Below are 26,929 nucleotides of genomic sequence, written 5' to 3'. Positions count from 1 at the left end.
CACGCAATTTACAGACGGTATATACGGAGCAATATAGCCTTAGGTACAGATGCTCCTAAGATCCTATTACAACAACAAAAACAACAACAGTCCACACACTTTATTTATTTATTTATTTATTTTTTTTTTTTTTTTGGCAAGTTAGGTTCACGCAGTTTGTCTGTCTCTCTGCACACCACAATATTAATTCTCGCTTATGTACCCAATCACTCACTCACTCACTCACACACACACACACACACAAAACGCTCAAACAGTTACACGAATCCACCAAGTAAAGTACGCATTCAGACACACAACATATATACGGTTACATGACGATACCAAGTTTGCATTCACGCAGGCACAGGCACATAGCATACATGTAGATACAGGCACACATCATGGTTCCCTTATACTCATTCACACACAAACACATAAATAGCAAAATTACCCACCCTATATTCAAATACACATACTTCATACACACATTAATGCAACACTAAATCCGCATTATTTGTGAAAGGAAGAGGTTCTAACGCAGTGCGTGATGTCATGTTTGAGAAGATTTCTATTTGGTGTGTAGTAAATGTATGGAAGATCGACTTGGTAATTATAGATGTATTATGATTGCTATTAATAACAATTAGTATGCTACATTTATAGTGACTGTTTGTCGAGTTTTAAAACCTGAGCAAAGCTCTTCTTGTTTCAAAGGCTTGCTTCGAAAATTTGGTAAAAGCTTTGTAGTATTCCTCTTCATTTATGAAGAGGTGCGCATAGTTTCTTGATAGCGGACTAATCTTAGTGATTAGGACATTCCAGTTTTCGTCATAATTTGGACAATCAAATAACATATGTGTCCTGTAATCGGGGGCTCCGCATGAGCAGGGGGGGTCATCAGTTAATCCCAGACTGTGGAGTTTAGCTTTAAAGGAACTGTGACCAATCATGAAGAAAGTCTAGTCTCCTCCAGGTTGCCTGAGCTTCCTGGAAAGAGACCAAGTGAAAAAAAAAAAAAAAAGACAGAGTACAGGATGTCCCGGAGAGAAATAAAGGGAAGGAGGGATAGATAGAGCGACAGAGGATGTTAGGGAAGGCATCCTCTGCAGGTTGGGTGGGATTTCTCCGACCTAACCCGAAAGTGGAAGAAAAGGGCCCTCTAGAGGGTGGAAAAACTGTCACGTATCAAGAGAGACACGGGTTAAACAATTCAAGCCATCTGAGTGTCATGTCCAGTAGGTAGAAGTGGTCACAATCTAGGTGAAGATGTTCACAGTCCGGTTAAGACAGTCGAATCTGGACGAATCTGTGATGTTGAGTATACGAGAAAAGGGTATACATCAGTGTTCATTGATTCCAGGACGCTGTACTAATGATCTTCTTCTGGTGAATAGATCATGGGCGAAAGCAGAGAAAGCGTGGTACTGGTCTCCCTCATTGATCAGAAGATGTTAATTTCCTCAAGGCAAGGTCTTAGCTGCCGATGCGCCATAAAAAATCAAATCAAATCAAATCAAATCCTCAAGGCAAGACGAATTTTTATTATGAGCAACGTTCGCAGGTCCTCGTAGAGCAGGCAAACATATAATAGGTAATCCCAGTCTTCGTTTTCACCATAAAGACAGCGAGGATCATCCACGATGTTCATAGAAGCAAGTTTGGGAATTATGGATCCATGGCCTTTAATCAGGAAAGTGGTGCATAAACCTGGGCTGTACCATGCTGGAGCTTTAGGGTAGATCTGGGTATTTGAGGTAAGAATTTTTTAGTGATGGAGCCTTTGGGGGTGGTATTCCATCTGTTTTTCCAGGCGTTAAGAAGGTGGACTGCAAGGCGCTTTTTTCTTCTTTTATGGTGTTTGCTGGGTTTGTAATGAAATCCAGGATGGTGGAAAGGAATCCCTTTGCAAGCCGCAAAGGCGTGCGAATTACCTGCAGGTCAAGAGGGAGAATTTCCGCCAGGACTTAGAGTGAGGTAAAAGTGTAAAGTGTTCATTGTATAACGGCCCCAGGGGTTCCCCCATCTCCGCGTGAGGTATAAGTGTAAAGTGTGTTTGGGGTAAAATGGCACCAGGGGTTTCGCCCATCTCGCGTAGTTTACATTGTCAGGTGATACAGTACGCTGGAAAGGCCAGATATTTAAAAGTATGTGGATAATGTTTAAGTGTGGTGTTGTGTACCGTTGTTCCTCTGGCCATTTAGCCGCCAGACCTCTGCTGAGACCCGACGTTGCCCCACTTTCGCCCCGTCGAGGCAGACCAGGTACCCAATATTCTAAGTTCACTCTGACAGGTCATGCCACCTGGTTCCTAAGATTTTAGCGGTTAGGACCTTAAAAAAACCCACGCGCGCGCAGTTTAAATTCAATTGCAAGGGGATGGGGCGCCTCTGTAGCCAGGTGGGAAGGAGCAACAGTGCGTAGCACATGCTTCTTGATTAGACTGGGGTTCGAGCCCGTCACCACCAAATACGGAGGATGCGGAAAGGTCAGGGAATGACCACCGCATATTCCCAGAGCAATATGGCCTTAGTTGCTAATGTTCCTAAAAACCAAACAACAAATAAACAAACAGCAAGGGGATGGCGCTGAGCATAAAAAGTGGTCGAATATTTGGCAAAAAAGTTTTGGTTTGGACTAAATTTTGACGTTTGGGGTGGTGTATGCTAAGTTGCAGGTAGAGAGGGGAGAAACTGAAGACTGGGGGGAGAAAGGTAGGAAGAAACGGGGGTAAATAGAGGAGACGTCCCCAGCGAAAATCAGTGGGGCATGCCCATGCCCCACCAGAGGGAAAAGAAGGGAGTGGGGAGTGGAGAGTGGGAGGAGACAGGGAGTACGTCGCCTCCCACCTCGCTGGGGTGGGAAGAAAGTGGTGAGCACAAGGGAGCCTGCTCAGATCGCCAATATGGCACCACAGCAGCTGGTCAACAATTCAAAGGTGGTGATGCCTGGCAGGTACTGACACTAACGCCATCTGTCTTTCAGTGCAACTGCCATTTGTGGAATGTAGTCTCTCCATGATCGGTGACGGAGATCACGCTATGTCTCATGACGTCAGGTCAGCATTTAGGCGATTACTGGGAAGCCGCTCCGTTCTTGGTGGCTGGCATTTCCGGGTGTCCATGTGATGGTATCTTCGCCAGTTTTCTGGCCCGTGAGTTCCAAGCGCGAGAAAAGTTTCGTCTTTGGGTCTGTCTCTTCAGTGTTCTAGTTTCTTGGGGTGTGGTCAGTTCCAGTCGTTGAGTCTTAAATCCGTGAGAACAAAATGCTCTCTAGGTCCGATGAGGAAACGAGGGTTACCTTGTTTGCTGTTGCCTTGGTTGCGGCACAGGGAAGGTCATTTTTCTGCCGAAGAGGTCTTTCGCAAAATTGATTAAGGCCTTATAGATGTGTTCTTCTTCCAGTACACGGTTCTCCTGAGTTAGTAACATGACTGGGTTTCTGTAATTAGACGGCAGCATAGGTCGTCATGTAGATCACAGTGGTGCATCAGATACTCCCACGTTTCCGTTTGTCCACAGTGGCATAGGGGTGTATCGCTTAGCCCAAAGTCTGCTAGTTTCTGTCTGATGGCACAATGGCCAGTGAGCAAATAAGTGGTTAATAGTCCTGGTGAGAGCCAGTACGGATAAACTGGATATACAGAGTGTACTTTTGGCACGAATTTTCTGGTGATTGCACCCTTTAGTGAATTTTCCCATCGTGTTTGTTGAAGGTGCAAAGTAATTCTCCTTTTTTTTCCGTTTTGGTGTAATTTGTGACGTCTATCGTAAAGGTCAGGCAAGTGGCAGTTTGTCCTTTGGAGAGATGGTAAAGGAGTCCGCAACGAACGACTTCCAAGTCCAGAGGGAGGGCGCCCATGAGGACGTGGAGTGCGTGGGTGCTGACTGTATTGCATGCTCTGGATATAGTGAGCAGAATGTATCGTTGCGTAGTTTCTAACTTTCTTCTGTTTGTTGCGTTTATTGCTGTTGGATACCAGGCTCCCGATGCATATAGAATGACTGGCAGAAGACTGTTTTATGGTAGAGGGCGAGGGTCTTCTTTCTTCTTTCTCAGGCCCCAATCTTTGCGAGTTATTCTCGCAAAGAGAGAGGAATATCTTCTAACTTTGTCCCGGATGTAGTTAATGTGGGGGATTAAAGATAAGTTCTTGTACAGGATGATGCCAAGATACTTTAACTCTGTTGTTAATTTAATTGTGATCCCTTGGATTTTTATTTGGGGGGGTCTCATATGCCCATCTTCACAAAATTTACTGGGAACCTTGCAGATTGCTTGAAATAATGTTAGTCACGACATTCCATTTATAAAATTAATCGCCAGAATGCCAAATCTGTGTAAGGCAGTGAAAAAAAAAAACCAATATGTATCCATACCTTGTCATTGTCTCATGGAGGATATTTTGATGAAAAATCAGTATTGTTGTTAATATTAATCATTTAAATATTTCTGATGTAAATTTTTTAATGTTTAATAAAAAAATCTTAAAATGCTTCAGAGTGTAATTTTTTTATTTTCTTATATTAAACCTTACATTTTCATAGCTAATTTAAAAAAAAAAAAAATAACGGAAACTGTTATCATATGCTGTGATTCCAAACTTTTAGGAGGGAGTTTACATAGCCTATGCGCCAGACATTAGCTCGTATAGGCTATGGCAGTCGACGGCCATCAAAGGTACCCATGCTCACTGTGAGAAACAAGAAACTGCACCTTGCATGGACACGTCAGCACCAACGCTGGACCACCAATATATGGAAATCTGTCTGGTCTCGTAAATCTCGTTTTAAAATTCATCATGCAGATTGACGTATCCATATTTAGAGAAATAAATATGAGATCATGGCACCTGGATACACTATTGATGTATACCAGCCAAAAGGTGGTAGCATGGCTTGAGTCCTCTGATTACCGTTAATGGAATGCCCGCCCTTCTATTGTCGCCGACCAAGTATATCTCATTCATAATGAGTTTATCCAGACAACTCCGCCGTCTATCAAGAAGACAACACGCCATGCCAGAAGTCTCGACAGGTTGCTAACTGGTTTCAGGAACATGACAATGAATTCTCCGTCCTCACATGGCCGCCCAACTCAACCGATCGCAACCCAATTGAGCATCTTTGAGACCTACTGGAAAAAGGCATTCGATTCTACAACCATCTGCCTGACAATGTGCGGGCACTATTGGACTTTGTGCAATGTATAGGATACCCTGCAACACCTTGTGCAGTCCATGCCAAGACGTGTACGGGCTGTATTACACGCAAAAGTTGGCCCCCACGAGGTATTAAGTACATGTTTGCTAATGAAAAGCCAACTAGGTGTACACTGCGCCGGAGCTGTATGACCTGATTGTTTCGTCTTTGAGTGGCAAAAGGGTAGCTGGTGTTCAATGTGGCAACGTTCAGCATGAGAGCAGAATTCTTCGTGTTTTTCGCAAAGGCGTTTGTCCACTTACATGTGTGCGGGGGTCATGAAAAAAGAGGCGCTGAGCCAAATGCTAAACACCCGGACAAAGAGAAAGAGAAGGGTATACCCAAACAAACATTTACCTGTGTCCCAGGATACCAATTCGCTGTTCTGAAGGTTGTGAAAATGGGTGACAATATATTATGACCATATATATTGTCACCAATACATATATGGTCAAAATCATCAAACATCGTAGCTTCAATAAATTATCAAAAGTTTTTTCTCTCCTTACAAAAAGTTAAAATTTCCATGCCAGAGTGAATATGTAAGATACTGTCCAGCAGATTTTTCAGTCTTCTTTCCCAAAGAAATTGATAAATATTTATTTTTAAATGATTCGTGGAAAAAGAGGGGAGAGAGACAAGGATTGGACTCTGTCAAAAATGCTCATAAATAATTTCTACAGAACTCAATAAGTAATTTCTAAGAAAGTATGGTCTGATAGCACGATAGCATGCTTTTTTGTGAGGAGGGGAGCAATTGCAATAAGTCTGGAAACCACTGTGTTAAATTATGTAGGTCATTAACCCCAGTATTTTTTAAGTACATTTCTGTTTCTCTTCCAGGTCCAGGATCAGGCAGTTTCGTGGGAGGGATCGTAATGAGCAAATATGGAGCCAAAATAGCATTTCAAGTAATGGGATCGTCCTCCCTCATTATGGGTACTGTGTATTTCATCTTAAATTATTTCTGGTTTAGAAAATCTGAAGAGAAAATAGATAAGCAACCGGAAGTTCCAACAAAAGAAATATGCAGCAGCATTTCTGGTAAGTGTCTGTCATGCAACGTATAAGATCATCAATATGTCAGTTTACTTAGAAATAATTCATAAAATTTAAATCTTGGAGTCAATTTCATGCCCATATTATTTTATTAATATTAATGTTTTATTTATATGATGCAATTTTGTCATTTAAGTGAATTGTTCAAACTGTTTTTGATAATTAATGATAAGTTGCATCCCTTCTCTGTATATTGACACATCGCTAACCGCGTATATATATTAATTTTATTTTTACATTTCATATATTATCCTATTTTACTTTATATAATTTTATTTTAATTGTTTTCACATAATAGTTTGAAACAAATTATAATGTGCTGAGCAAATAACTTAACTAAGATATCAAAGATATACAACATAATTAAACAAACAGACATTATATAATATTTAGTAATATATAATTTTAAATATCAGTTATATCATATAAATAAATTAAGAATAATAAAAGGTAATATGTTATTTTTTTACGATAAAAGGATTAATTATTCGCATATAATACAAATAACTGAAATAAATCAGTCATAAATTATACGAATATGGAATTCAATACTAACCCTTATTTATATAAATATATGTTAACGTTAAAGTGCAGAATCAAAGAATTGTATAGAATGCCTAAACATTGTATAAAATGACTCGAACAGTAAGAAATATATATATATATATATATATATATTTTTTTTTTTTTTTTTTTTTCACAGATTGCCTACGCATTTTATACAATTACTAGATTACCTTAAGTCGCACAAAAATTTGCATCAACAAATTTTCTAAATTGCATTCCTAACATTTAAATTGGGAACTCTTATCGTAATACATCGTAAAAGCTTTTACTAAGTGCTACAATTCTTTATAAAGTATTACATTCTAATATCAATAAATTTAAGACTAAGTATTACTCTATGAACATGATTTAAGCTGATATTTTATCAAATGATATTTATAATCACTTCTATGAAAGACATTTAGTCAGTCCTGTCTAAAAAGAGATTTGATCACTTATATACACGAAATGACAAGGGTTTTTCTGTGTCAGTACATGAAATTTTATATGAATGATTTTTACGTTTTGTTTTGTTTGTTGCTATAACCACAGGTTGACAGGCTCACTAATTTAAATACAGAACTGTAGAGTCGTAGATCGCAAGGTTAATGCAGACAACACCAGAACTCAGGTTAATATAAACAGTATCAAAACACAAAAAGGTATGCTACCCTTCGGTATTTTTGTAACAATAACAATCCTTACCATAAACCAACTTCAGCCTAAAATCTTGTTCTTTATCTAAACCTTGGTTTTCCAATATATGTGCTAAGGCTGTTCAAGATAAGACCGTTGCATATCGTAATTGGCTTGTATCCAAATCACCAGGTTCATTTTCTGCCTACACCAAAGCTCACAACAATTGTAAAGCAGTCATGAAGCAGTCCACACAAGATTTCGAAAAGGCTAAGAGTAGAAAACCTGTTTCTTATCAAAATGGTAGTCGAGCATTGTGGTCTCTTGCCAAAACTATTGGCTGCAACTTTTGCCCATCTTGTTCCCACCTCTGTGAACACCAGATTATTCTACTGCCACTTCAGCCAAAAATAAAGCTAACCTGCAGGCATGACGTAGCCCAGGGGTCAGGAGCGAGAGTGCATAGCACGCGTTCCTTGAGTGGAGCGGGGTTCAAGCCCGTGACTACTAAATACGATAAATATTTGTATTGACGATTTATTGGAAACTCTAGTGACGTGATTGTCGTGCCGGAGTATAAACAGAAAATTTATTTATTTAATTTTTTTTTTCCAACGCGTGTATTGATGATCTTGGTAAACTGCTTCCTACCATTCCCAGTACACTCCGCTCATTGCCTCCTATGCTCTTCTACCAAAAGGATGACAGAAGGGTTGTGAACAACCTTGGTGCTAAGAAAGCTCTTGGACCTGATAGTATTTCTCCACTTGTTCTCAAAATTTGTGATCCTGAACTTACTCCTACTGTGTATCGCCTTTTTTCACTTTCTAATTCCATAGCTGCTTTTCCTTCCGCTTGGAAATTTGCTCATATCCAGCCCGTTCCTAAAAAGGGTGAAAAATCCCTCCCATTGAATTATCGTCCCATTGCACTTACTTCTACTCTTTCTAAAGTAAGGAAGAACTCAGTTAACTGCCAACTCTTAAAACTATGTAGAAACCTTCCATCTGATCAACGATCGCCACTATGGATTAAGTCAGTATCAATCGACTGATGATATTCTGGCTATGTTACCCATCTATGGACAATTCAATGGAAAAGTTAGTGAAAATCAAGCATTTTTCAAGGGCTTTTGATCGTGTTTGATGTAAAGGTATTCTAAATAAGCTTCCATCTTATGGTTTTCCAATTGATTTTGTAAATGGGTATCCCGTTTTTTTTCTCTGTCTTCTAACTTCACTAATGCTGGTGTTCCCCAAGGTTCAGTTCTTTCTTCCACTATTTTTCCTTTTGTATATAAATGACCTTCTTCCACTGACTGATCATAAATGCTATCCGTAGTTTTTCTGATGATAGCACATTGTATTCCACCTTCCAGTTTGAGAAATATTGCCCAGCACAAACAGCTACAACTTTTCGAATGTACACTACAAATTTCTTAAATGCTGATCACCAGTAGGGCAAAGATAACTTACTTGATTGCAGTCCTTCAAAACTAAGTCGTGTCTTATATCTCACAAAAAGAATTCTTCTGCTGCTATGCTTATCTTCGATGACACCCTGATTTCTAGGCAAGATCTCTATTAGAAATTAACCTGACTTCTAATCTCTCTTGGCATAAGCACATTCCAAATATTGCTTCCTCTGCATCTAATGAACTGGGTTTTCTCTTTTGCTCTCGGCGTCACTTTTCTTCCAAACAGCTGTTCACTTTGTACAAATTGTAAATCCGCCCCACCATCGAATATTGTTCCCACATCTGGGGGGGTGCCCTCAAAACCTTTCCAGCTTCTAGATTCCATTCAAAAAGAGGTCAATTAGGTTAAATATGACTCATCGCTAATATCGCCTGTCTGGTCTACTGTGTTTGATAGACGTTCTGTTTCTGCTGCATACCTTTTCTATAGATTCTACCATGGGCACTTCTTCTGAATTGACTTTTATAATTCCCGCTCTCTGTTCCAAAGCAGTGAGACACGTGCCGCAACCAGTCACTATCTCTTTACTTTCCAACTTCAAACTCACAGAACCATTCTTTCTTCTTCCTCATTTACCCCGATGAGCCAAAACATTATAACCACCTACCTAATATGATGTTGGTCCTCCACGTGCAGCCAAAACAGCTCGTACCCGACGAGGCATGGACGCTACAAGATTTCTAAATGTGTCTTGTGGTATCTGGTACCAACACGTAACCAGCAGATCTTTCAACTCCTGTAAGGTCCGTGGTTGAGACGCCGCAGATCGTAGTTGCCGTTCCAACACAAACCACAGATGCTCAATGGGATTAATGTCTGCGGAATTTGGAGGCCAGAGCAATACCTGGAATTCTTCCTCATGTTCCGCGAACCAATCTCGAACAATCCAGGCGGTGTGGCATGGCACATTATCCTGCTGAAAGACGGCAACGCCAGAGGGGAAGACCGTTGCCATGAAAGGGTGTACCTGGTTAGCAATGATGTTTAAATAAACCACACTATTATATTTAGGCCACCCGAATAATTAAATTCATCTGCCGTGCTGTGTCTTATGTCTGTTTATTGCGTGTGTTCTATGGTCGATTTGTCTGTTTCCAGTTTCTGGAGGAAAAACCTTGTTATCTACGCCTGCGACCGACTGACTCAGCCACGGAGTGAAAAAAGCCCATTAAAGTTCCTCGCATCATTTACGGGATTCGAACTGGGGTCTTTTGGACGTTAATGCACCACAAAAAAATGAAAAGACAAGACTGCAAAAACACCTGATGCAAGTTTGGCAGGAGCGCTGGGCCAACTCAAATAAGGGAAATATCACCAGGAAATTCATTCCGAACATCGACAGGATGTACCCCCGTCCCCCAACTTGATTTCAACCTGGCTTATACACCACCTATTTATTGACTGATCACGGGGCCTTTAAAGCCAAGCTGGCAGCGCTGGGGATTGAGGTGGATCCGAGCTGTGCCTGTGGGGAGCTTGAGTGCTGGGAGCACATTATGTATGATTGCACCCATTATGAGGACCTCAGGTGCAGACTGATCACTGCAATACACTACCTCCCCAAGAACTTGGAATCACATCTATTGGACTCACTAGAGGAATAGGGAGCTAAAGGAATATGCCCAAGAACTATTTGGTAGGCGTAAAACAAAAATAAAAAATAATAAAATAAAATAAATAAATAAATAAAAAGAGACACAGAACACGCGTGGAGAGGACTCAAGGAGAACCTCCCTCAGGAACCTGCTCACTACTAAACATCTAAAACCAGCGATCGCAAGAATAACCCCATGGAGATGCGGATCTTCCCATGATGAAGAGAACCACAGCCATTGCTAACAGACTAACAACGGACCTGACCAGTGTTCATAGCTGAGGACAAATCTGGATACCAAAAGCTACCAATGACAGAGAAGACCGACGAAGATAGAGAAACTCCAAGTTGCTGCCTCAACGGAGCCATATTGGCTCAAGGCTCTGCACTCTCTTGTGCAGTGCAATTCTTTTACTCCCACACCCGGCAGGGGAGGGAGGTGACGGCTTGCTGTCTCCTCTCTTCCCTGCCACACCATTCCTTCCTTCTGGTGGGGCATGGGCATGCCTCACTGAATAATTGGGGGGTCACCTACCCTATCGACCCTCTTCTTCCTATTTCACCCCCCAGCCTTCACTCTCCCCTCCCAGCACTTTCTCTTGCACAGTGTATAGTAAATACACCAAAAAAATTTTCGCCCAACCTTTTAGGCACTTCAGAAACAGGCCTTCAGCCTCAAACCCCATATTAGCGCTTTAATGTAAGTGAATTAAAATCAACCGCGGTCGTTCCAATTTTATTTTAGGCCCTAGCCACTAAAATCCCAGGAAAGTAAGTGGCAGGACCTGCCAGAGTACAATTGACTCAATGGTAACACCCGGCTAGCCTCCACGTGGCGAGGTATGGGCAACGTCGGGTCCCATTAGGGACCTGGCGGCCAATAAGCCGGATAAACAATGGGCACAACATATAACACTACTCATGTCCCACACACTTCTAAATCTCTGGCTTTGACAGGGTACTGTCACCGATACATAGAACATTCGCGGAGATGGGAGAAATCCCAGGAGCCGCTAGACCCTCAATATACCTCATACCTCATACCGGTGTGGGGAGGACGGTGACGATACCACTGTGCTACCCACGTAGACGAATGACGTTTAGATAGGTGGTAGACGTCAGAAGGCCCGGCATATGGATGACTAGACCCAGGGTATCGCAGGAGAGCATCGCACAAAGCATGACACTACTGCCACCGGCTTGTTTTCATCCCATGGTGCATCCAGGCATCATCACTTCCCCAGGTAAATAACGTACATGTACCCGGCCGTCCACATGGTGCATCAGGAAACGTGATTCACCGAACCAGACGATCTTCTTCCAATCACTCATGTTCCAGTTTCGATGTTCGCGTGCCCATTGTAGGTGCTGTCGCCGGCGAACCGTGGTTAGCATGGGCACTCAGAGCGGCCTGGAGCTAAGCAGCCCCATTTTCTGCAGGGTTCGATGTACTGTGTGTTGTGACACATTACTCCTGCCACCAGCATTCCAATTACCGGCTAGTTTCGCCACAGTCGCCCTTCTGTTGCCACGTACCATCCGGGAGAGCCTTCGCCCACCTCGAGCATCGATGAGCCGTGGTCGTCCGACACCTCGCCGTCGGTTCGTGGGTTTCCCCTCCTCGGAACACTTTCGGTAGGTACTAACCATGGCTAACCGTGAGCTTCCCACCAGCCGTGCCGTTTCGGATATACTCTGACCCAGTCGAGTGGCCATTACAATTTGGCCTTTGTCAAACTCGCTGAAGTCCGCTGCTTTTCCCATCTGAAGAACAAGAGTAACACTGATTAAAGGAGCTCAGTATCAGGAGTTTTTTATTCCGTGTCCCATCCTGCGCACGCGCCGTAGTTCACCTGCAGTTGCTTCGATTTGCAAAACGACTCGCTGGTCATAATGTTTTGGTTAATCAGTGTATTCCATCAGCTTCCATTTTCTGGAATAACCTTCCTTCATATTGGCTGAAAATTACAATCTACAGAAATTCATGTCTAATGTCAACAAGTAGGTTCTTTCATCTTCTCAACCCTCAAGCCATGCACGGTACTAAGTACTACTAAGTTCTAATACCTCTCATGTTTGAAGTTTTCATAAAAAAAAAAAAAAAAGTAATATTCAAAACTTGTATAAATTAGCAAACATTTATGTGAAAAATTAGGATTTAACGAAATTATCATTTAAAATAAATTTTATTTTATTCTTTAGAAAAAGTATCAAATGAAGAAGCAAATCCTTTGCAGAAGCCAAGCCAGATTCCCTAGATGCAAGGAAAACAGAAGTACTGTATCATGATTTGAGGAAATCAAGTTGCACCAAACTTACCATTCTGTCACACCAGAACGCATCTTCTCCTCAGCCTTAAATACGTAAACTGTCAATGCAATGGCCACACCATTTTTTACTTAAGTTGGATAGAGTGTATGCAGCAAACCTATGCGAGTTAGGTCTGCAAATAGACGAATGGGGCAGTTAAATAAAGTGTTCTGTTTTAAAAACAAATCACTGCGTGATAGATGACTAATCCATACCACAATGGGCTAAATCGACTGTTGCACAGTGAACACGAGTTACTGGACAATGCTTGTTCATGAGAACCGTGCCTGACAGTCTTGTAGTTCATAAAAAAAATTAACGAAAACTGTGCCGCCTTGCGTAAGGCTCCTTGCATAATGAGGGAATAAATATAGCATTCCTTTCTTTAAAGCTATAATGAACTATTGTCATATAACAAATCTAAAAGATTTTTAATGTTTCCTCAGGGTAAACTTTACAAAACATGTATTAACTATTCCATTTTTTTTTTATTTACAGCTCTATTTCTCTCATATCCACGAAAAACTCTTCATCACGAAATTTCTTAAGCGATGAAATCTATTTACATTAGCTAAAACATAAAATACGTACTACTACAGTTTCTGTAAATGTCGTAGAAATAAATGTATAGCAGGACACCAAGTTATAAGGAATTAGTATGCACTTAAATACTTGTATTAAATGAATATAAGATGATTAATTTATTACTAAGTTTGAAATTATCAATGCATTGCAATTACACACATGCTGTTATGTAAGAGTAATACACTGTATATGTAGAAATTAGATAATAGACGAATGTTTTATAACGACTTTAAAAATATATTATGGTAGGTGAATATTTTTCTGGACCCTGAATTAATTTTTGTTAATTATTTGTATGGTAAAAAAACTTCTCATGACATAAAGACATGAGAATGTTTTTTTTTTTTTAAATAATTTATTCATGAGAAGTCATTTAAATGATATTAACAGGAAGGACTCCTGTTAATTTTTTTTAGTAAAGTCTTCGGCATACTCAAAAAAAAAGAAAAAAAACCGCAAAATTCATAATAAGTTTCCTGTTAACTGCGACTTGCTAATTTTCCTAAAGGGTTTGTTAACTGCGGATTACCGTTCACCTATAAAATTTAAGCCATAAACATCTATGCAGTCCCAGTGCTCACATACTCCTTCGGCATCATAGAATGGACTAACACCGACATGGAGGAGATTACGAGAAAGATAAGGACAATAATGACCAAGAGCCGCCAACACCACCCGAAGAGAGAGATTAACCATAGCTCGGAAAGAAGGAGGAAGGAGATTGACAGACCTCATCGAGAAATAGGCGAAAGCCATTGAGAACCTGACGGTGTGCACTCCGAAACACGACCAGGATAGTATATCAGAAGCAAGCGAGGACATATCAGTTGCTCAAAGAAAGTGTGCCATATTACGAGTACGAAACACAAGCTGTACTGGGACCGCGCCATAATCCCGCACAATAGACCGGACATAACCCTCATCCACAAGAAGGAAAAGATTACCTATTTGATCGATATAGCGATCCTGGCAACCTCCAGAAAACCTACGAGTAAAAGATGAGAAAGTACACTGACGTCGCATACATATGGAAGAAGTAACGACCATCCCGATCATCGTGTCAACTACCTACATGGTGCCAAAGACCCTGCACAGGAGCCTAGCAGCAATACGCCTGCCAGAGAACGCCTACAAGGAACTCCAGAAAGTCACAATCCTGAACACCAATATAAACATCAGACATAACAACTACCCTGTGTACTTGGTAGCAATACCCGTCACGGCTTGGAATCCCCAATCAGGGAGAAATGATATGAGCAAAATAATAATAATAATGTATTGATTTCTGAGTGTTAAATGAGAAACGAAATTATGAAAAGTGGCTTTGTATTATTTTTAAACAATTATTTTTCCATTATTTTCTAAAGATTGAGACTGAGCGTGAGACAAACAAAATTTTGAAATCACCGGCTCTTGTTGTTGTTAGTGTTTTAGGCGTATCAGCAAACAAACAATATTGAGCTGTGTATAATATCTGTAAACTGCGTGTATTCTGTAGTTTATTCGTTGTTTCTAAGTTACTAACTTAGCCACGCTGTGAAAAGAGATCCATAAAAATTCCTCGCGTCATCGACGGGACTCGAACTCAGGTCTTTACCACTGAGCGTGGGGAAGACTATGATTATACGAACTGTGTTAACACACGAGTGCTAAATCGCCAGCATACATTGTTATAAGTATTTTTTTGTTGAGTAGAATATAAAGAATAAAAAATAGTATATGGTGTTTTGAAAAAAATTTGTACGTGATGGAGTAAAATGGAATATCATTGAACTCATCATATAGAATTAGCAAAGGATACATATAATTCGCCAGACACCAAAACCATTTTAAGTCACTGTAATGAGAATGCTCACGTCACTCAAATAGTGAATATAACAAATAAATGTTTACAGTACTTATTTACATAGTCGCTTGAATAACCAATGAATGAGACAAGTAACGACAAGTATCAATGCACTACTTCCAGTAGTGACTAGGCGCATTATAACTCTAGTCGTTTCTGCGTCATCCAAAACCCAACTAACACTATTTCCGTGGTGTTTCATCCCTTTTCACGTCAATCTTTCCAGGAAATCATGAAAACTTAGGTCAATACAGAATATTTAATCACGCTAAAGTAACAAAGTGATACAGTACAAGGTGGGGCATCCACTTCACTTATGAAACATGCTCAAAGACGCTTGTCAATAGCATTAGATACCAGGCCCTCAAGTCGCCACAGATAACACTACCTGCGTGTGATAGCTATGGCTGGAACAAAGTTCGCCATTTATTCTATGTCAGTTGCAATTTCCAAGGTGAATGTACACATTACAAAACAAGCGGCCTCTCAGAAATGAGATAAGGGAATAGTTTTATTTCGAAGTTTCTAAAGCGAAAACTTATCCAAATACACCTTAAACCTTTTTTGGGATATCAATAAGCGTAAAAACATAAACGGGAGACAGAAAAAGTAAATGCAAGGTAAATAAAATGTGCACGCAATTGTACCTAACGTTTTTTATGTGCCAGTATCCCACTGAAATGCATACTGCACAATATTGACGCAGTGCACCAGGCAATCTTCATGTCAATATTTTAACATTTTAATACTGTACATTTTATGTAAAATTCACAGTAACTTCACGATTTAAAAAAAAATCTGCAAGTTGTGTATCTCGGATATAAATGCCCAGAATGCAGGTACTGCCACATAAGGCCATATTTCTCAAAGTATCGCGGGAGGATGGGGGGGGTGTATAATTAATGAATAGGATCGCGTCAATGAGCAAACGTGCACAAATACATTAGGGAAACGGGCCTAGAGGAAAAAAATTATATGAACGGTATAGAGTGAACAATAATGAGACTATACTTGCTGTAATTTTTCTATGGTCATATTCCTCCAAATTGTAACACAATCAAAAATGCACATCGAAATAAAAATCCACCTGACCTCATTAATATATTTAAAATTTTACATTTAGACTATCTATGCATTTTGAAAAGGAGTGTTAAGGAAGGCCAAGGTGCGGAGAAGCTCAACCAACGAACAGTACAGAAATACTAGGATACATCATCTGTTTAATATTACTTTGAGTTCCCCAAAAGAAAATCAGTCAGACAAAGTCTTCCGTAGTATTTAACTGATGAGTCTCTCTACTTTATAGAAAGAATCCCTTCGCTAAACTACAAACTTCCGGAGGTTATTTTAAACAAGGCTGAGTTAGCCAGTATAAAATTTCCAAATAATTCTCTTGCGACCATTATCAGTAAAGCTTTCCTAAACTTTTTAAATATTATATTGTAACAAGTACCGGTATTTTTCCAACTATAAGTCTTTAATCATCGTGGATGTTTTCCTTTGCCTTAATTTTGTCTCAACGTTTCTTTAATAGCGGATATAACAATAATTTACCTCTAGAATTTCACTCTTCTCTGAGAACTAAATAACATGAAGTAATATAAAGTATCGTCTAAAATTCAAAGGAGGCGAAGTGTCCTTCCTCTCACTCTCTCTCTCCTCATTTCCGATGCCGGTGATTACACTGCGTGGAACCATCTTCACACAAACGATTCATTACTTCAACTGCAGTTACGATGTACAGTTATTTTGGGCATATAAAAACAAATCTGTGTGTGTGTGTGTTCTCTCCCCTTCCAAAAATAACTTTTATCACCATCGTGAGACAAGATGGCCGTCACCCAGGTTATACAATTACAACCTACCTACGAGATCTTATGTTTGTGGTGTTCAAGCCAAACAAAATTTACTTTAGATGCACAGCATCTTAAGATATCCTGACAGGAATGCTTTTGTTTCGAACCAGCCAGCTTGAAGAAAGATTCAAATGGCACCCGTGATAACTATGATCCATTAGTTCTAATTAGAATTTCGTCTTAAATACAATAAGAATATTTGAAAAATTCTTGTTTTAAACAAAAATGTATTGAAAAGTGACTCCAAACGTTGTTTTTTGTTGTTTGACATAAATGAATCATTAGAGAATTATCTTGTTTTTTATTTATTTGAGTATCATTGCGTATTTCCTTTCTATATTTGCTCTTTGCCTGTCGAACCTTCAGCTACACCCCTTGTAACAATAATGGGAATTCGCCTGCACAAATGGCATGGCAAACACCTTAGCTGTTATCAAGTGGAGATAAGCCTCACTCACACCTGCTCGTGTAGGCCGTCTTGAGTTCATTCTAGTCCATATCAGTTTTGTTTTAGTGGAAATGCAAAATGGAGACGAGACGATGGACATATTTTATACAGTTTATGGTGCTATTTTCCTACACACATGGACAGAATGAGCCCACCCAATCAAGAGGTAAGTTGAAATTTCATATCATTTCCTTACATAGAGCAGTTAAAAACTTCAACACAGAAAGCAGCAGTTATTGAAATATTTTCATGTTATCAGCCCTAACCTCTCATTGATATAAAGCAATTATTGAGACACCCACCTTTCTTCAAGTGCAGGGATAAATGAATTTATTTATTTTTTAATCATTTTCGTACAGGATTTTCACCCCAGGTAGCAATTTTGCTATAAAGATGTTCATTCTCTAAAAATTTTTCAGTTATTTAATATATCATTTACATAATAACAAAAAATGCCCAAAATAACAAATTATCAATACATATATAGGTTGTCAGAGAAATGTCTCTTCAAATACTGACAGTTCAATATTTAGATAATCTGGTGACACTGAGAGAAAGTTTGTTCAATGTAACATGCTCCTAAGTAACAAATGGAAGAGTCGCTGGAAAAAAAAAAAATCAACGGGAAATCTATAGAGTTGGATAAATTGATATAACAGTATTTGCTAGAGCTCTGACGTCCTATTTTCTGTCGAAACAAAAACTCTTGGAATCAGTTTGAAGATAATTACAATATTCCACTACGTTGTTTGGAATAATATATTTAAATATCAAACGTTTGTAGGTCTACTTAAGTCTACTCATAAGTCTATTTCTAAACCGATTTCTCTCCCTCTCCTTGTAGAATCATAAGACAAAATTGTGAACTGCGGATGCATCCATCCGTTGGGAAATCAGTTGCTGCATGAATCATGAAATTACTGTCCGCATTCATATTAAACCCAATCATATCCTTATAAGAGGTTATTCATTGTCCGACTAAGGCCAATTTAATCCATTTGATTAAAAAAAATAATAAAAATTATTTTAATTAAATTTTATTTTAGTTTAATTTTGACAGAAATGTTAGCATATTTTTAATGCAAATTACAGTTTGTATATTCTTATGTTCTTATCACTGCATAAAGTAACAATCAGAGCATGCTCCTAAGCATATGGCTGCAGGAAAGACAACCACATCTGGTGTTATTTCGCATAGTGGTCGTTATGGTGTTAGTACGCATAGTGGTCGTTATTTTTTATTTTTATTATTATTTTATTTATTTTTTTTGTGAAAACCCCAAACACGAGAGGTATTAGAACCTATAGTGCTTGGGTTGGAGGTTGAGAAAACGAAAGAAGATATTTGTTGATATTAGACTTGAACTTCTGTAGACTGAAATTTTCACGTAAAACGTAGGAAGGAAGGTTGTTCCAGAAAACAACAGTTAAATGAATAAACGAGGAAGATGAAAACTTGGTTCTGTGAGTTTTAAGTTGTACAGTAAATGGATGGTGGATGTGGCGGCACGTTTTCGGACTGTTTTGAAAGAGAGAGCGGGAATTATAGAAGCCAATTCAGAAGAACAGTGCCCATGGCAGTACATGAAGGAAAGGCATGCAACAGAAACAGTACGTCTATGAGACAGCGGGTGGAGAGACTCTGTTAGAGATGAATGATTAATTAACCTAACTGCCCTCTTCTGAATGGAATCTAGAAGCCTGAGAGAGGTTTTGGGGGGAGCCGCACCAAATGTGGGAACAGTATTCCATGGTAGGGCGGATTTGCGATTTATACAGAGTGAACAGCTGTTTGGAAGAAAAGTAACGCCGAGATCGAAAGAGAAAACCAAGTTTTTTAGATGCAGAGGAAGCAATATTTGTAATGTGCTTGTGCCAAGAGAGAGAGATTAGAAGTCAGGGTAATCCCCAATAGATAAATATATCATTTTGCCTAGAAATCGGAGTGTCACCAAAGGTAAGCATAGGAGCAGAAGAATCCTTTTGACGAGATATAAGACAAGACTGAGTTTTAGAAGGATTGAAATCAACTAAGTTGTCTTTTCCCCACTGGAGATCGGCATTTAAGGAATTGGTAGCAGATATTCAAGAAGTTGATGTTGATTGAGCAGGGCAAGGTTTCTCAAAATAGAAAGTGGAATGCAATGTGCTATCATCGGAAAAACTATGGATAGGATTTCCAATCAATGGAAGAAGGTCATAAATATACAAGAGGAAAAGAGTGCGGGAAAGAACTCAACCTTGGGGGCCACCAGAATTAGTGGAGGAGTTAGAAGACAGAGAGCCATCCTCCATCACCCTCAGTGAGCGATCAGAGAGAAAACTGGATAACCAATTACAAAAAACAGTTGACAAACCATAAGATGGAAACTTATTTAGAAAACCTTTATGCCAAACACGATCAAAAGCTTTTGAGATGTCAAGAGCAACTGCTTGAATTTCACCTAACGTTTCCATTGAATTTGTCCATAAATGGGTAACATAAGGCAGAATATCACCAGTGCATCGACACTGACGGAATCCATACTGGCGATCGTTAATCAGACGGAAGGTTTCTAGGTAGTTTAAGAGTTGGCGGTTAAATGATTTCTCCATTACTTTAGAAAGAGTAGAAGTAATAGCAATGGAACAATAATTGGATGGGAGGGATTTGTCACTCTTTTTAGGAACTGGCTGGATATGAGCAAATTTCCAAGCAGAAGGAAAAACACCTATTTGGAATAGGAAAGCGAAAAAAAAGCGGTAAAGAACAGGAGTAAGTTCAGGAGCACAGGTTTTGAGAACAAGAGGAGAAACACCATCAGGACCTGGAGCTTTCTTAGCATCAAGATTTGTCAAAATCCTTCTGACATCCTTTTGACGGAAGACCACAGAAGGCATTGAATGGAGTGTGTTGGGAATGGTGGGAGGTGTTTTACCAAGATCATTAATACATGACTTGAAAGAAAAAGGGGATGCTAATAGGTCAGCTTTATGCTTGGCTGAAGTGACAACAGAATCATCTGGTTTTGACAGAGGTGGGAGCAAAGATGGGAAAAAGTTGCGGCCAGAATGGTCGGCTACCATTAGGGCAAGAAACAAGTTTTCTACTTTTAGCCTATTCAAAATCTAGTTTGGACTGATTAATAACTGCTTTTCAATTGTTGCGCGCTTTGGTGTAGGCAGAAAATGAAACTGAACAATTGGAAACAAGCCAATGACGATATGGAACGTTCTTCTCTTGAACAGCCTTAGCGCATTTATTGGAAACCAAGGTTTAGATAAAGGACGAGATTTTAAAATGGAGTGTGGAATAAAGGATTCCATTCCTACAAGAATAATTTCACTGACACGAACTGAGCAATCGTTGACATCAGAAGTTTTGAAACAGTAATCCAACCAAGGGGCGCTTCCGTAGCCAGGTCGGCAGGAGCAGCATTGCGTAGCACAGGCTTCTTGATTAGACCGGGGTTCGAGCCCGTGACCACCAAATACGGAGGATGCGGAAAGGTAAGTAAACGACCACGGCATATCCCCGGAGCAATACGGCCTTAGTTGCTAATGCTCCTAAAAACCAAAAAACAAACAACAACAATCCAACAAAGGAAAAGAAGAAAAGAAATCTCGCAGGTCATCCCATTTTGCATTCTCGTAATGCCAAACAACACGAGATTGGGAATAGCCGTGAAATAAAGACAATCATCAAGTTGTGATCTGAGGTGCCTAAAGGACCACTCACTTCGACCGTGTACTTAGAAGGGTTGTTTGTGAGAAAAAGATCAAGCGTATTGGCTGTATGGTTAGGATTGTCCAGTATTCTTGTAGGTAAATGAACAATCTGTGCAAGGTCATTAGCAATTGCAAAAGCCTCAGCATCTCAACCAGCTGAGTCAGTGTGACTAGAAAACGGAAGCCAGATGTAGTTGTGAACATTAAAATCACCAAGGAAAATTACCTCACTAATAGGAAAGTTGGACTGGAGAAAGTCAAGTTGCAAAGAGAGGAAGTCAAAGAGCTTCAAGTGGTTAGTGGAGTTGGGAGAATGGTAGAGACAACAGATGAATTTGACACAATGAGGTGGAGAGATTTTAAGGAAGAGAAGAACAAAGAAAGGAGATTACAAATTGCCAAGTCTCTGACAGGGAATATCAGTAAAATAGTAAAAACGAGATGAGAGACCGAACAATTTCGGATCATAACGTAAAGATGCAAAAAAAAAAAAAAACACTACTACCCTATGAGAGAGTGGAAATCTGGTAGACAGGGAGATCTCCAATGGGGAACCTTTATTCTAGAGTTGCGGGAGGACAGTCGTGAAGCATCTAAATGACGGATGAAAGGTGTCGCTGACGAGTTCGCCTAGCTGGTGACAGAAAGAGAGAAAACACTCGGTATTTCCGTAGGAAAGGGTCCAGGAAGATAATGTGAGAATTGAGAAAATAGAATTAGCAAATGAAAGAAAAGAAAAAATAAATAAATTGTAGGAATAATTTATTTGGCCGACATGTGGCAGAGGGAGGAATTATGGAAATGAACAGAGTTTCAAGTGAAAGAGAAATAGAGTAGTGATGAAAGGACTGGGGAGTTGAGATAAGCAGTAGTGAGTATAGAGTGATGGAGCAAAAGGGTGAAGTTTTAGTGAAAAATCGCATGACCACGGCTGCGCACTGTACGCGGAAGAAGAAAGAAGTAAAGTCTGCTAAGAAAACTTGGCTTAAGATTGAAGAGATAAATGCAGTGCCAGAGTAGTATTAGAATAAGAATTTGACACGCATGAGTATGAGAGCGCAAGTTGTATGGAAGTTCAGCTGGCACAGAAGAGTGCTTGGAAATCTTTCGCAGAGTGGCGAAGTTTCAGAGGAGCAAATATTATGAAGACCAGCAGCAGCAGTTAAGCAGACCATAAAAATGGAGGTAGCCTCTTATGTGAGTACGCCGACTACACCATATCCAACACGCTCCAGAATCTAGAGACATTCCTTAAAACGCATATAAACGCTGAGTTAAAATGCGCAGTTTAACTGTCTGACATCATAACTGAAGGAAAAACTGAGTAACTTGTGCATTTTAAGCAGGGAATAGCGCAGTTCGTAGAACTGAGCAAACAAGTCGTGATTCACGCAGTTAAATGCGCAGTTATATCAAGGAAATGCAGAGTTTGCTCAGTTCGCACCCAGCTTTCATCACGGAGTCTACAAAGAAAAAGAAGGCGATTCTGAATTTTATTGAATGTTACAGAGGTTTACCGGTACTGTAGGACGTGGAAAACGTTTTTTTTACAGTAACCGAGTGAAAAAAGCACTGCCGAATGATATACTCATAGACAAATTAAGAGATATACAGCCAGAAGCAAAAAGAGAACAAATGATCCCTTTTCTTCTACTCGTGGCAGCCCCGAACTCACAAAAGCACTAAACGAAATTTTTCTTCCTTCGTTTTTTCGTTAAATTAATTTTTAATTGTGTTCAATTGATTTAATGTACGTTAGCAATTGTATAATTTCAGTACATAGCCAACTACTTAAGTAGTTATAAATTGGCATCATTAAGTATATCTCATATTGTGAATACCCTCACAACGAGTTGCCATGATGTTGCACTACCTCAAATTAGTAACACTTCGCCATAGGAAAAGACTATTGTTACTTATTCTCAGCGGATACCATCAATGAACGGTGCCGTATGGGTGGTGTTATCCACCGAGAATAAGTAACAATAGTCTTCTCCTATGACGCCTCCGTAGCCAGGTGGGCAGGAGCAGCAGTGCTTAGCACATGCTTCTTGATTAGACCGGGGTTCCAGCCCGTGTCCACCAAATACGGAGGATGCGGAAAGGTCAGGAAATGACCACCGCATATCCCCGGAGCAATATGGCCTTAGTTGCTAATGCACCTAAAAAACCAAATAACAACAACATCTTCTCCTATGGTGAAGTGTTACTTATTTGAGGTAGTGCAATATTATGGCAACTAGTTGTGAAGGTATTCACAGCGAAGGCGAGTCGGGCGATGACGCCTGCAGCGATCGCGAGCCTACGGACTCCTCTCAAGGTATCTGCTCTGGAACACCCGAAGAACCAATAAATGTCATTGATGACTCGATAACGGAAATCCTTGGGCGCGACGTGTCCAGATGACTGCAAACATCGGAGACTTCTCAGCGGAACCGAAGACACTGAAAAAATTTCAAACCTCGTTGTACAGTGTGTTGCAGAAAGCCCTCATTCCAATGGAACTGGAGAAAACCAACACTGCGGCTCGGAACCCTACACGAGCAATCATGAATATTACTTAACAGAGCTCCTCTCTCCAATGTACAGGGCCCTACGGGAGATCCAAGAGGAGAACAATGAGCTAAAGGAGCAAAACATTAAAATCAGTAGAAATCAAAAGTTATTAGAAGAAAAACTGAACACACTACTAGCGCAGTTACAACTAACAGATAGAAGAATTGATATTGCAGTACTAGCTATGAAGAAACAGGAAAATAGGGAACAATACAAGGATGCGGATAAGGCACGGACAGATCAGCATACGCAGACATCCAAATTACAGAGGGATACGAAGGGAAAAGCAAGGGATGAGAAGAATAATAAGTTTAGAAATGAGGGAGGCGAGTCACTACTGCATCTAAGAGTGTCAGGATCTGAAATCTCCACTGAGAAAAACTACACGACTAGGCCAGAAACAAGAATAGACCCCGCCAAAGCTAGTCCCCTCTCCCTATCAACCCATGACAACCCCCAGAGCACAATGACGACTGAAATAAACACTGGGTTTATTAGACAACCTACCTTTGCGCAGATTGCGGCCATTCCCCCGAAGGCACCGCAGCAAAACAAGACGAGTGAATCTGCCCCATTGAGACCCTCCCGCACAAATCAATCCATGTTTGAGAACAATCTCGCGGACTATAAGGTTCAAGAAACAAATCAAATCAATGATGAGCACAATAGAACCGAGACCACAATGAAACGTGTCGCAGGACACAGTAAGAGGCTTGCCGATAGATTTAACATATCCTCTGTACAAACCAGAGGAAAAATATTTATCTCAAGACTCAACCCGCAGACAGGTCCAGATCTTATTAAAGAAATGTGCGACAGAGGATTAGGGATTGACGTAGAGGTCAAGCAAATACGCACAAGACATCCTGCATATTCCTCTTTCATACTCTCCTGCCCACTAAATAGTGAAGGACGGCTCTTGGACAGAAATATCTGGCCAGTAGGAACGCTAGTGAAGACATACAGAGAAAGGTCTGGGAGGCCCACGATTAGGAACAGCACAGCGAATCTACGAAGAGCCCAATAGCAATCAACAGTCAATTTAACTGTCGCAAAAGAATCGAACCAGATTATTATCTTCTTGCAAAATGTAAGAAGCATATCGAATAAGCTTCACGCACTACAAACCTTACTACTCAACTCGGAGAATGATTGCATATGCTTAGTTGAAACATGGCTCCATAATAACAGACACCTGGACGCCCTTGCACACTCCTCCGGTTACAATTGTATTGCAAATGGAAGAGAGAGTAAAAGAGGAGGCGGTGTAATGATTCTTTTCAAGAAAGAATTTTCAGTAGTCAACGAACTCGAGGCGCAATCGAAAAATTTCGAGGCTGTCATTGCCACTTTTGGTACGGAAATGAGGAGACTGCAATTATGCGTAATATACCTACCACCGGAGCACACTAAAGAAAACAGAGCAGAGTTTCTTACGTGGCTCACCTCAAACCTGAGCACGAACATAGACACAATCATAATGGGGGACCTAAATATGCCACTACCAAAACATCGGGAGACAAAAAGCGAGTTGGACGATAAAATGAAAGCTTTAAACATGATCCAACTGAAAACACCAGCAACAAGAGGAACTCAGTGCCTGGATCTCATATACTACAATACCCCAGATATAAAGTTGAGGAATAACTACATGAAATTCACTTCGGATCACCAACCACTCACGTGTAAAGAATCCGGACCATCCGTCAAACTGGTTCGTATCCAAAAAGTGAAACAAAGATAATTTTCTCATCAAAATATATTAAAAGTGACGTCATTCTGAAACATCTGATGGCATATAATTGGCAAAACCTATACCTTTTGGGCACTGATGATGCCTTATCAGCGCTCTCACAATCACTCATGCATATGGCTGAAGAAGGAGCATCTAAGGAAATAAAATTATCAGACAGGGCAAAGCCCTGGTTCAACTCCCAGTTGAAAGTAATCCTCAAAAATAAACAAAAATTGTTCAGGAAATGGAAAAGAACTGGGCATCCAGAGGACCACACCCGGTACAAACTTGAAAGAGCACGTTTCATGAAGGGGAAGAAACAGGCACACATAGATATGGCTAAAGCAAAACTAAAAAAAGGCAAAAGAATTGTCAGCAAAAAAAGCCTTGTGCATAAAATGACTGAGACATCCTTTATGGAATGGAAAGAAGCCACTTTCGGAACACCCCTCAAGGAAAACAAAATTGACAGCGAAGCAAACAGTAACAGGATACAAGATGTAATCAAGAGGTTTAATGAATCTATCAATAGTAATCGGATTGTCACTAACAATGAACGTCTAAAGGAAATCGGTATTAGCAGAGACAACTTAAAAAGTGCAATCAACAGACTCCCAAATAAAGCAACAATTGGGCCAAATAATTTCCCACTATTTATGATCAAAATCTGTAGCTGTTACATCATCGATGTACTAGTACACATATTCCAGAGAATTTTGATGGAGGAGAACTTCCCGAAGCTGTGGAAAAGCTATTTTGTAAAACCTATTCCCAAAATAAAAAACCCAAAATCTGTAAAAGACTTCAGACCAATCGCTGTCGGATGCTCTTTGCAAAAAATCTTTGAAAAAACAATCCTGCACACCATTATGGAGCACTACTTTAAGCACGGGCTAGAATACCTGCACTCAGTACTTCCACAGAGATCAACGATCACCAACCTCATGGGGACACTGCTAAGGATCCAGCAAGCAGCAGTTGGACGTAGTCTTTTTAGATGTGGCAACCGCGTATGATAACATATCCATCCCAGCTCTCATTACAGGAAATGCCCTCCATTTATTAAAGAGCACTCTTCGGCGCAGACAAATTACGGTGACAAACGAAAACATGTGCGCAACGTATGAGGTTGATAAAGGTGTCCCGCAAGGCGGAGTCTTGTCTGCCACAATTTTTGCCATAGCCCTCGAACCCTTCTTAGCCCAGAACAAGAAGCACTTCATCACATACGCTGATGATATAAAATTTTTTATTGCCTCAGAAGATCAGAAATCAGGTGACTACCACAACCAAGTGGCTAATACTAAAATAAAAGAACTTCAAGAGTATCTAGATTGTATCGGGCTGCAGTTGAATGAAAAAAGACGGCACAAATGACTTTCACAAATAAAA

At 40.1% G+C, this 26,929-nt stretch overlaps 1 protein-coding gene across 2 annotated transcripts in view; it reads left to right on the top strand.

The window, feature by feature from the left end:
* The window catches only part of LOC150081982 (major facilitator superfamily domain-containing protein 6-like), a 127,257-nt gene extending 114,307 nt beyond the window's left edge, over nt 1-12,950 (top strand). For both annotated transcript variants that reach the window (XM_090379879.1, XM_090379880.1), the window contains exons 4-5: nt 6,024-6,224; nt 12,696-12,950. In XM_090379879.1, the coding sequence (XP_090236005.1) occupies nt 6,024-6,224; nt 12,696-12,751 (257 nt within the window). In that variant the 3' untranslated portion in view covers nt 12,752-12,950. The remainder of the gene's footprint in view (nt 1-6,023; nt 6,225-12,695) is intronic.
* Nucleotides 12,951-26,929: the final 13,979 nt, after the last annotated feature.

This window comes from Mastigoproctus giganteus, chromosome 8 (genome assembly GCF_048544385.1).
Source record: "Mastigoproctus giganteus isolate SK-2022 chromosome 8, ASM4854438v1, whole genome shotgun sequence".
Classification (NCBI taxonomy): Eukaryota; Metazoa; Arthropoda; class Arachnida; order Uropygi; family Thelyphonidae; genus Mastigoproctus; species Mastigoproctus giganteus.
This window is presented reverse-complemented; position numbering and strand designations above follow the sequence as displayed.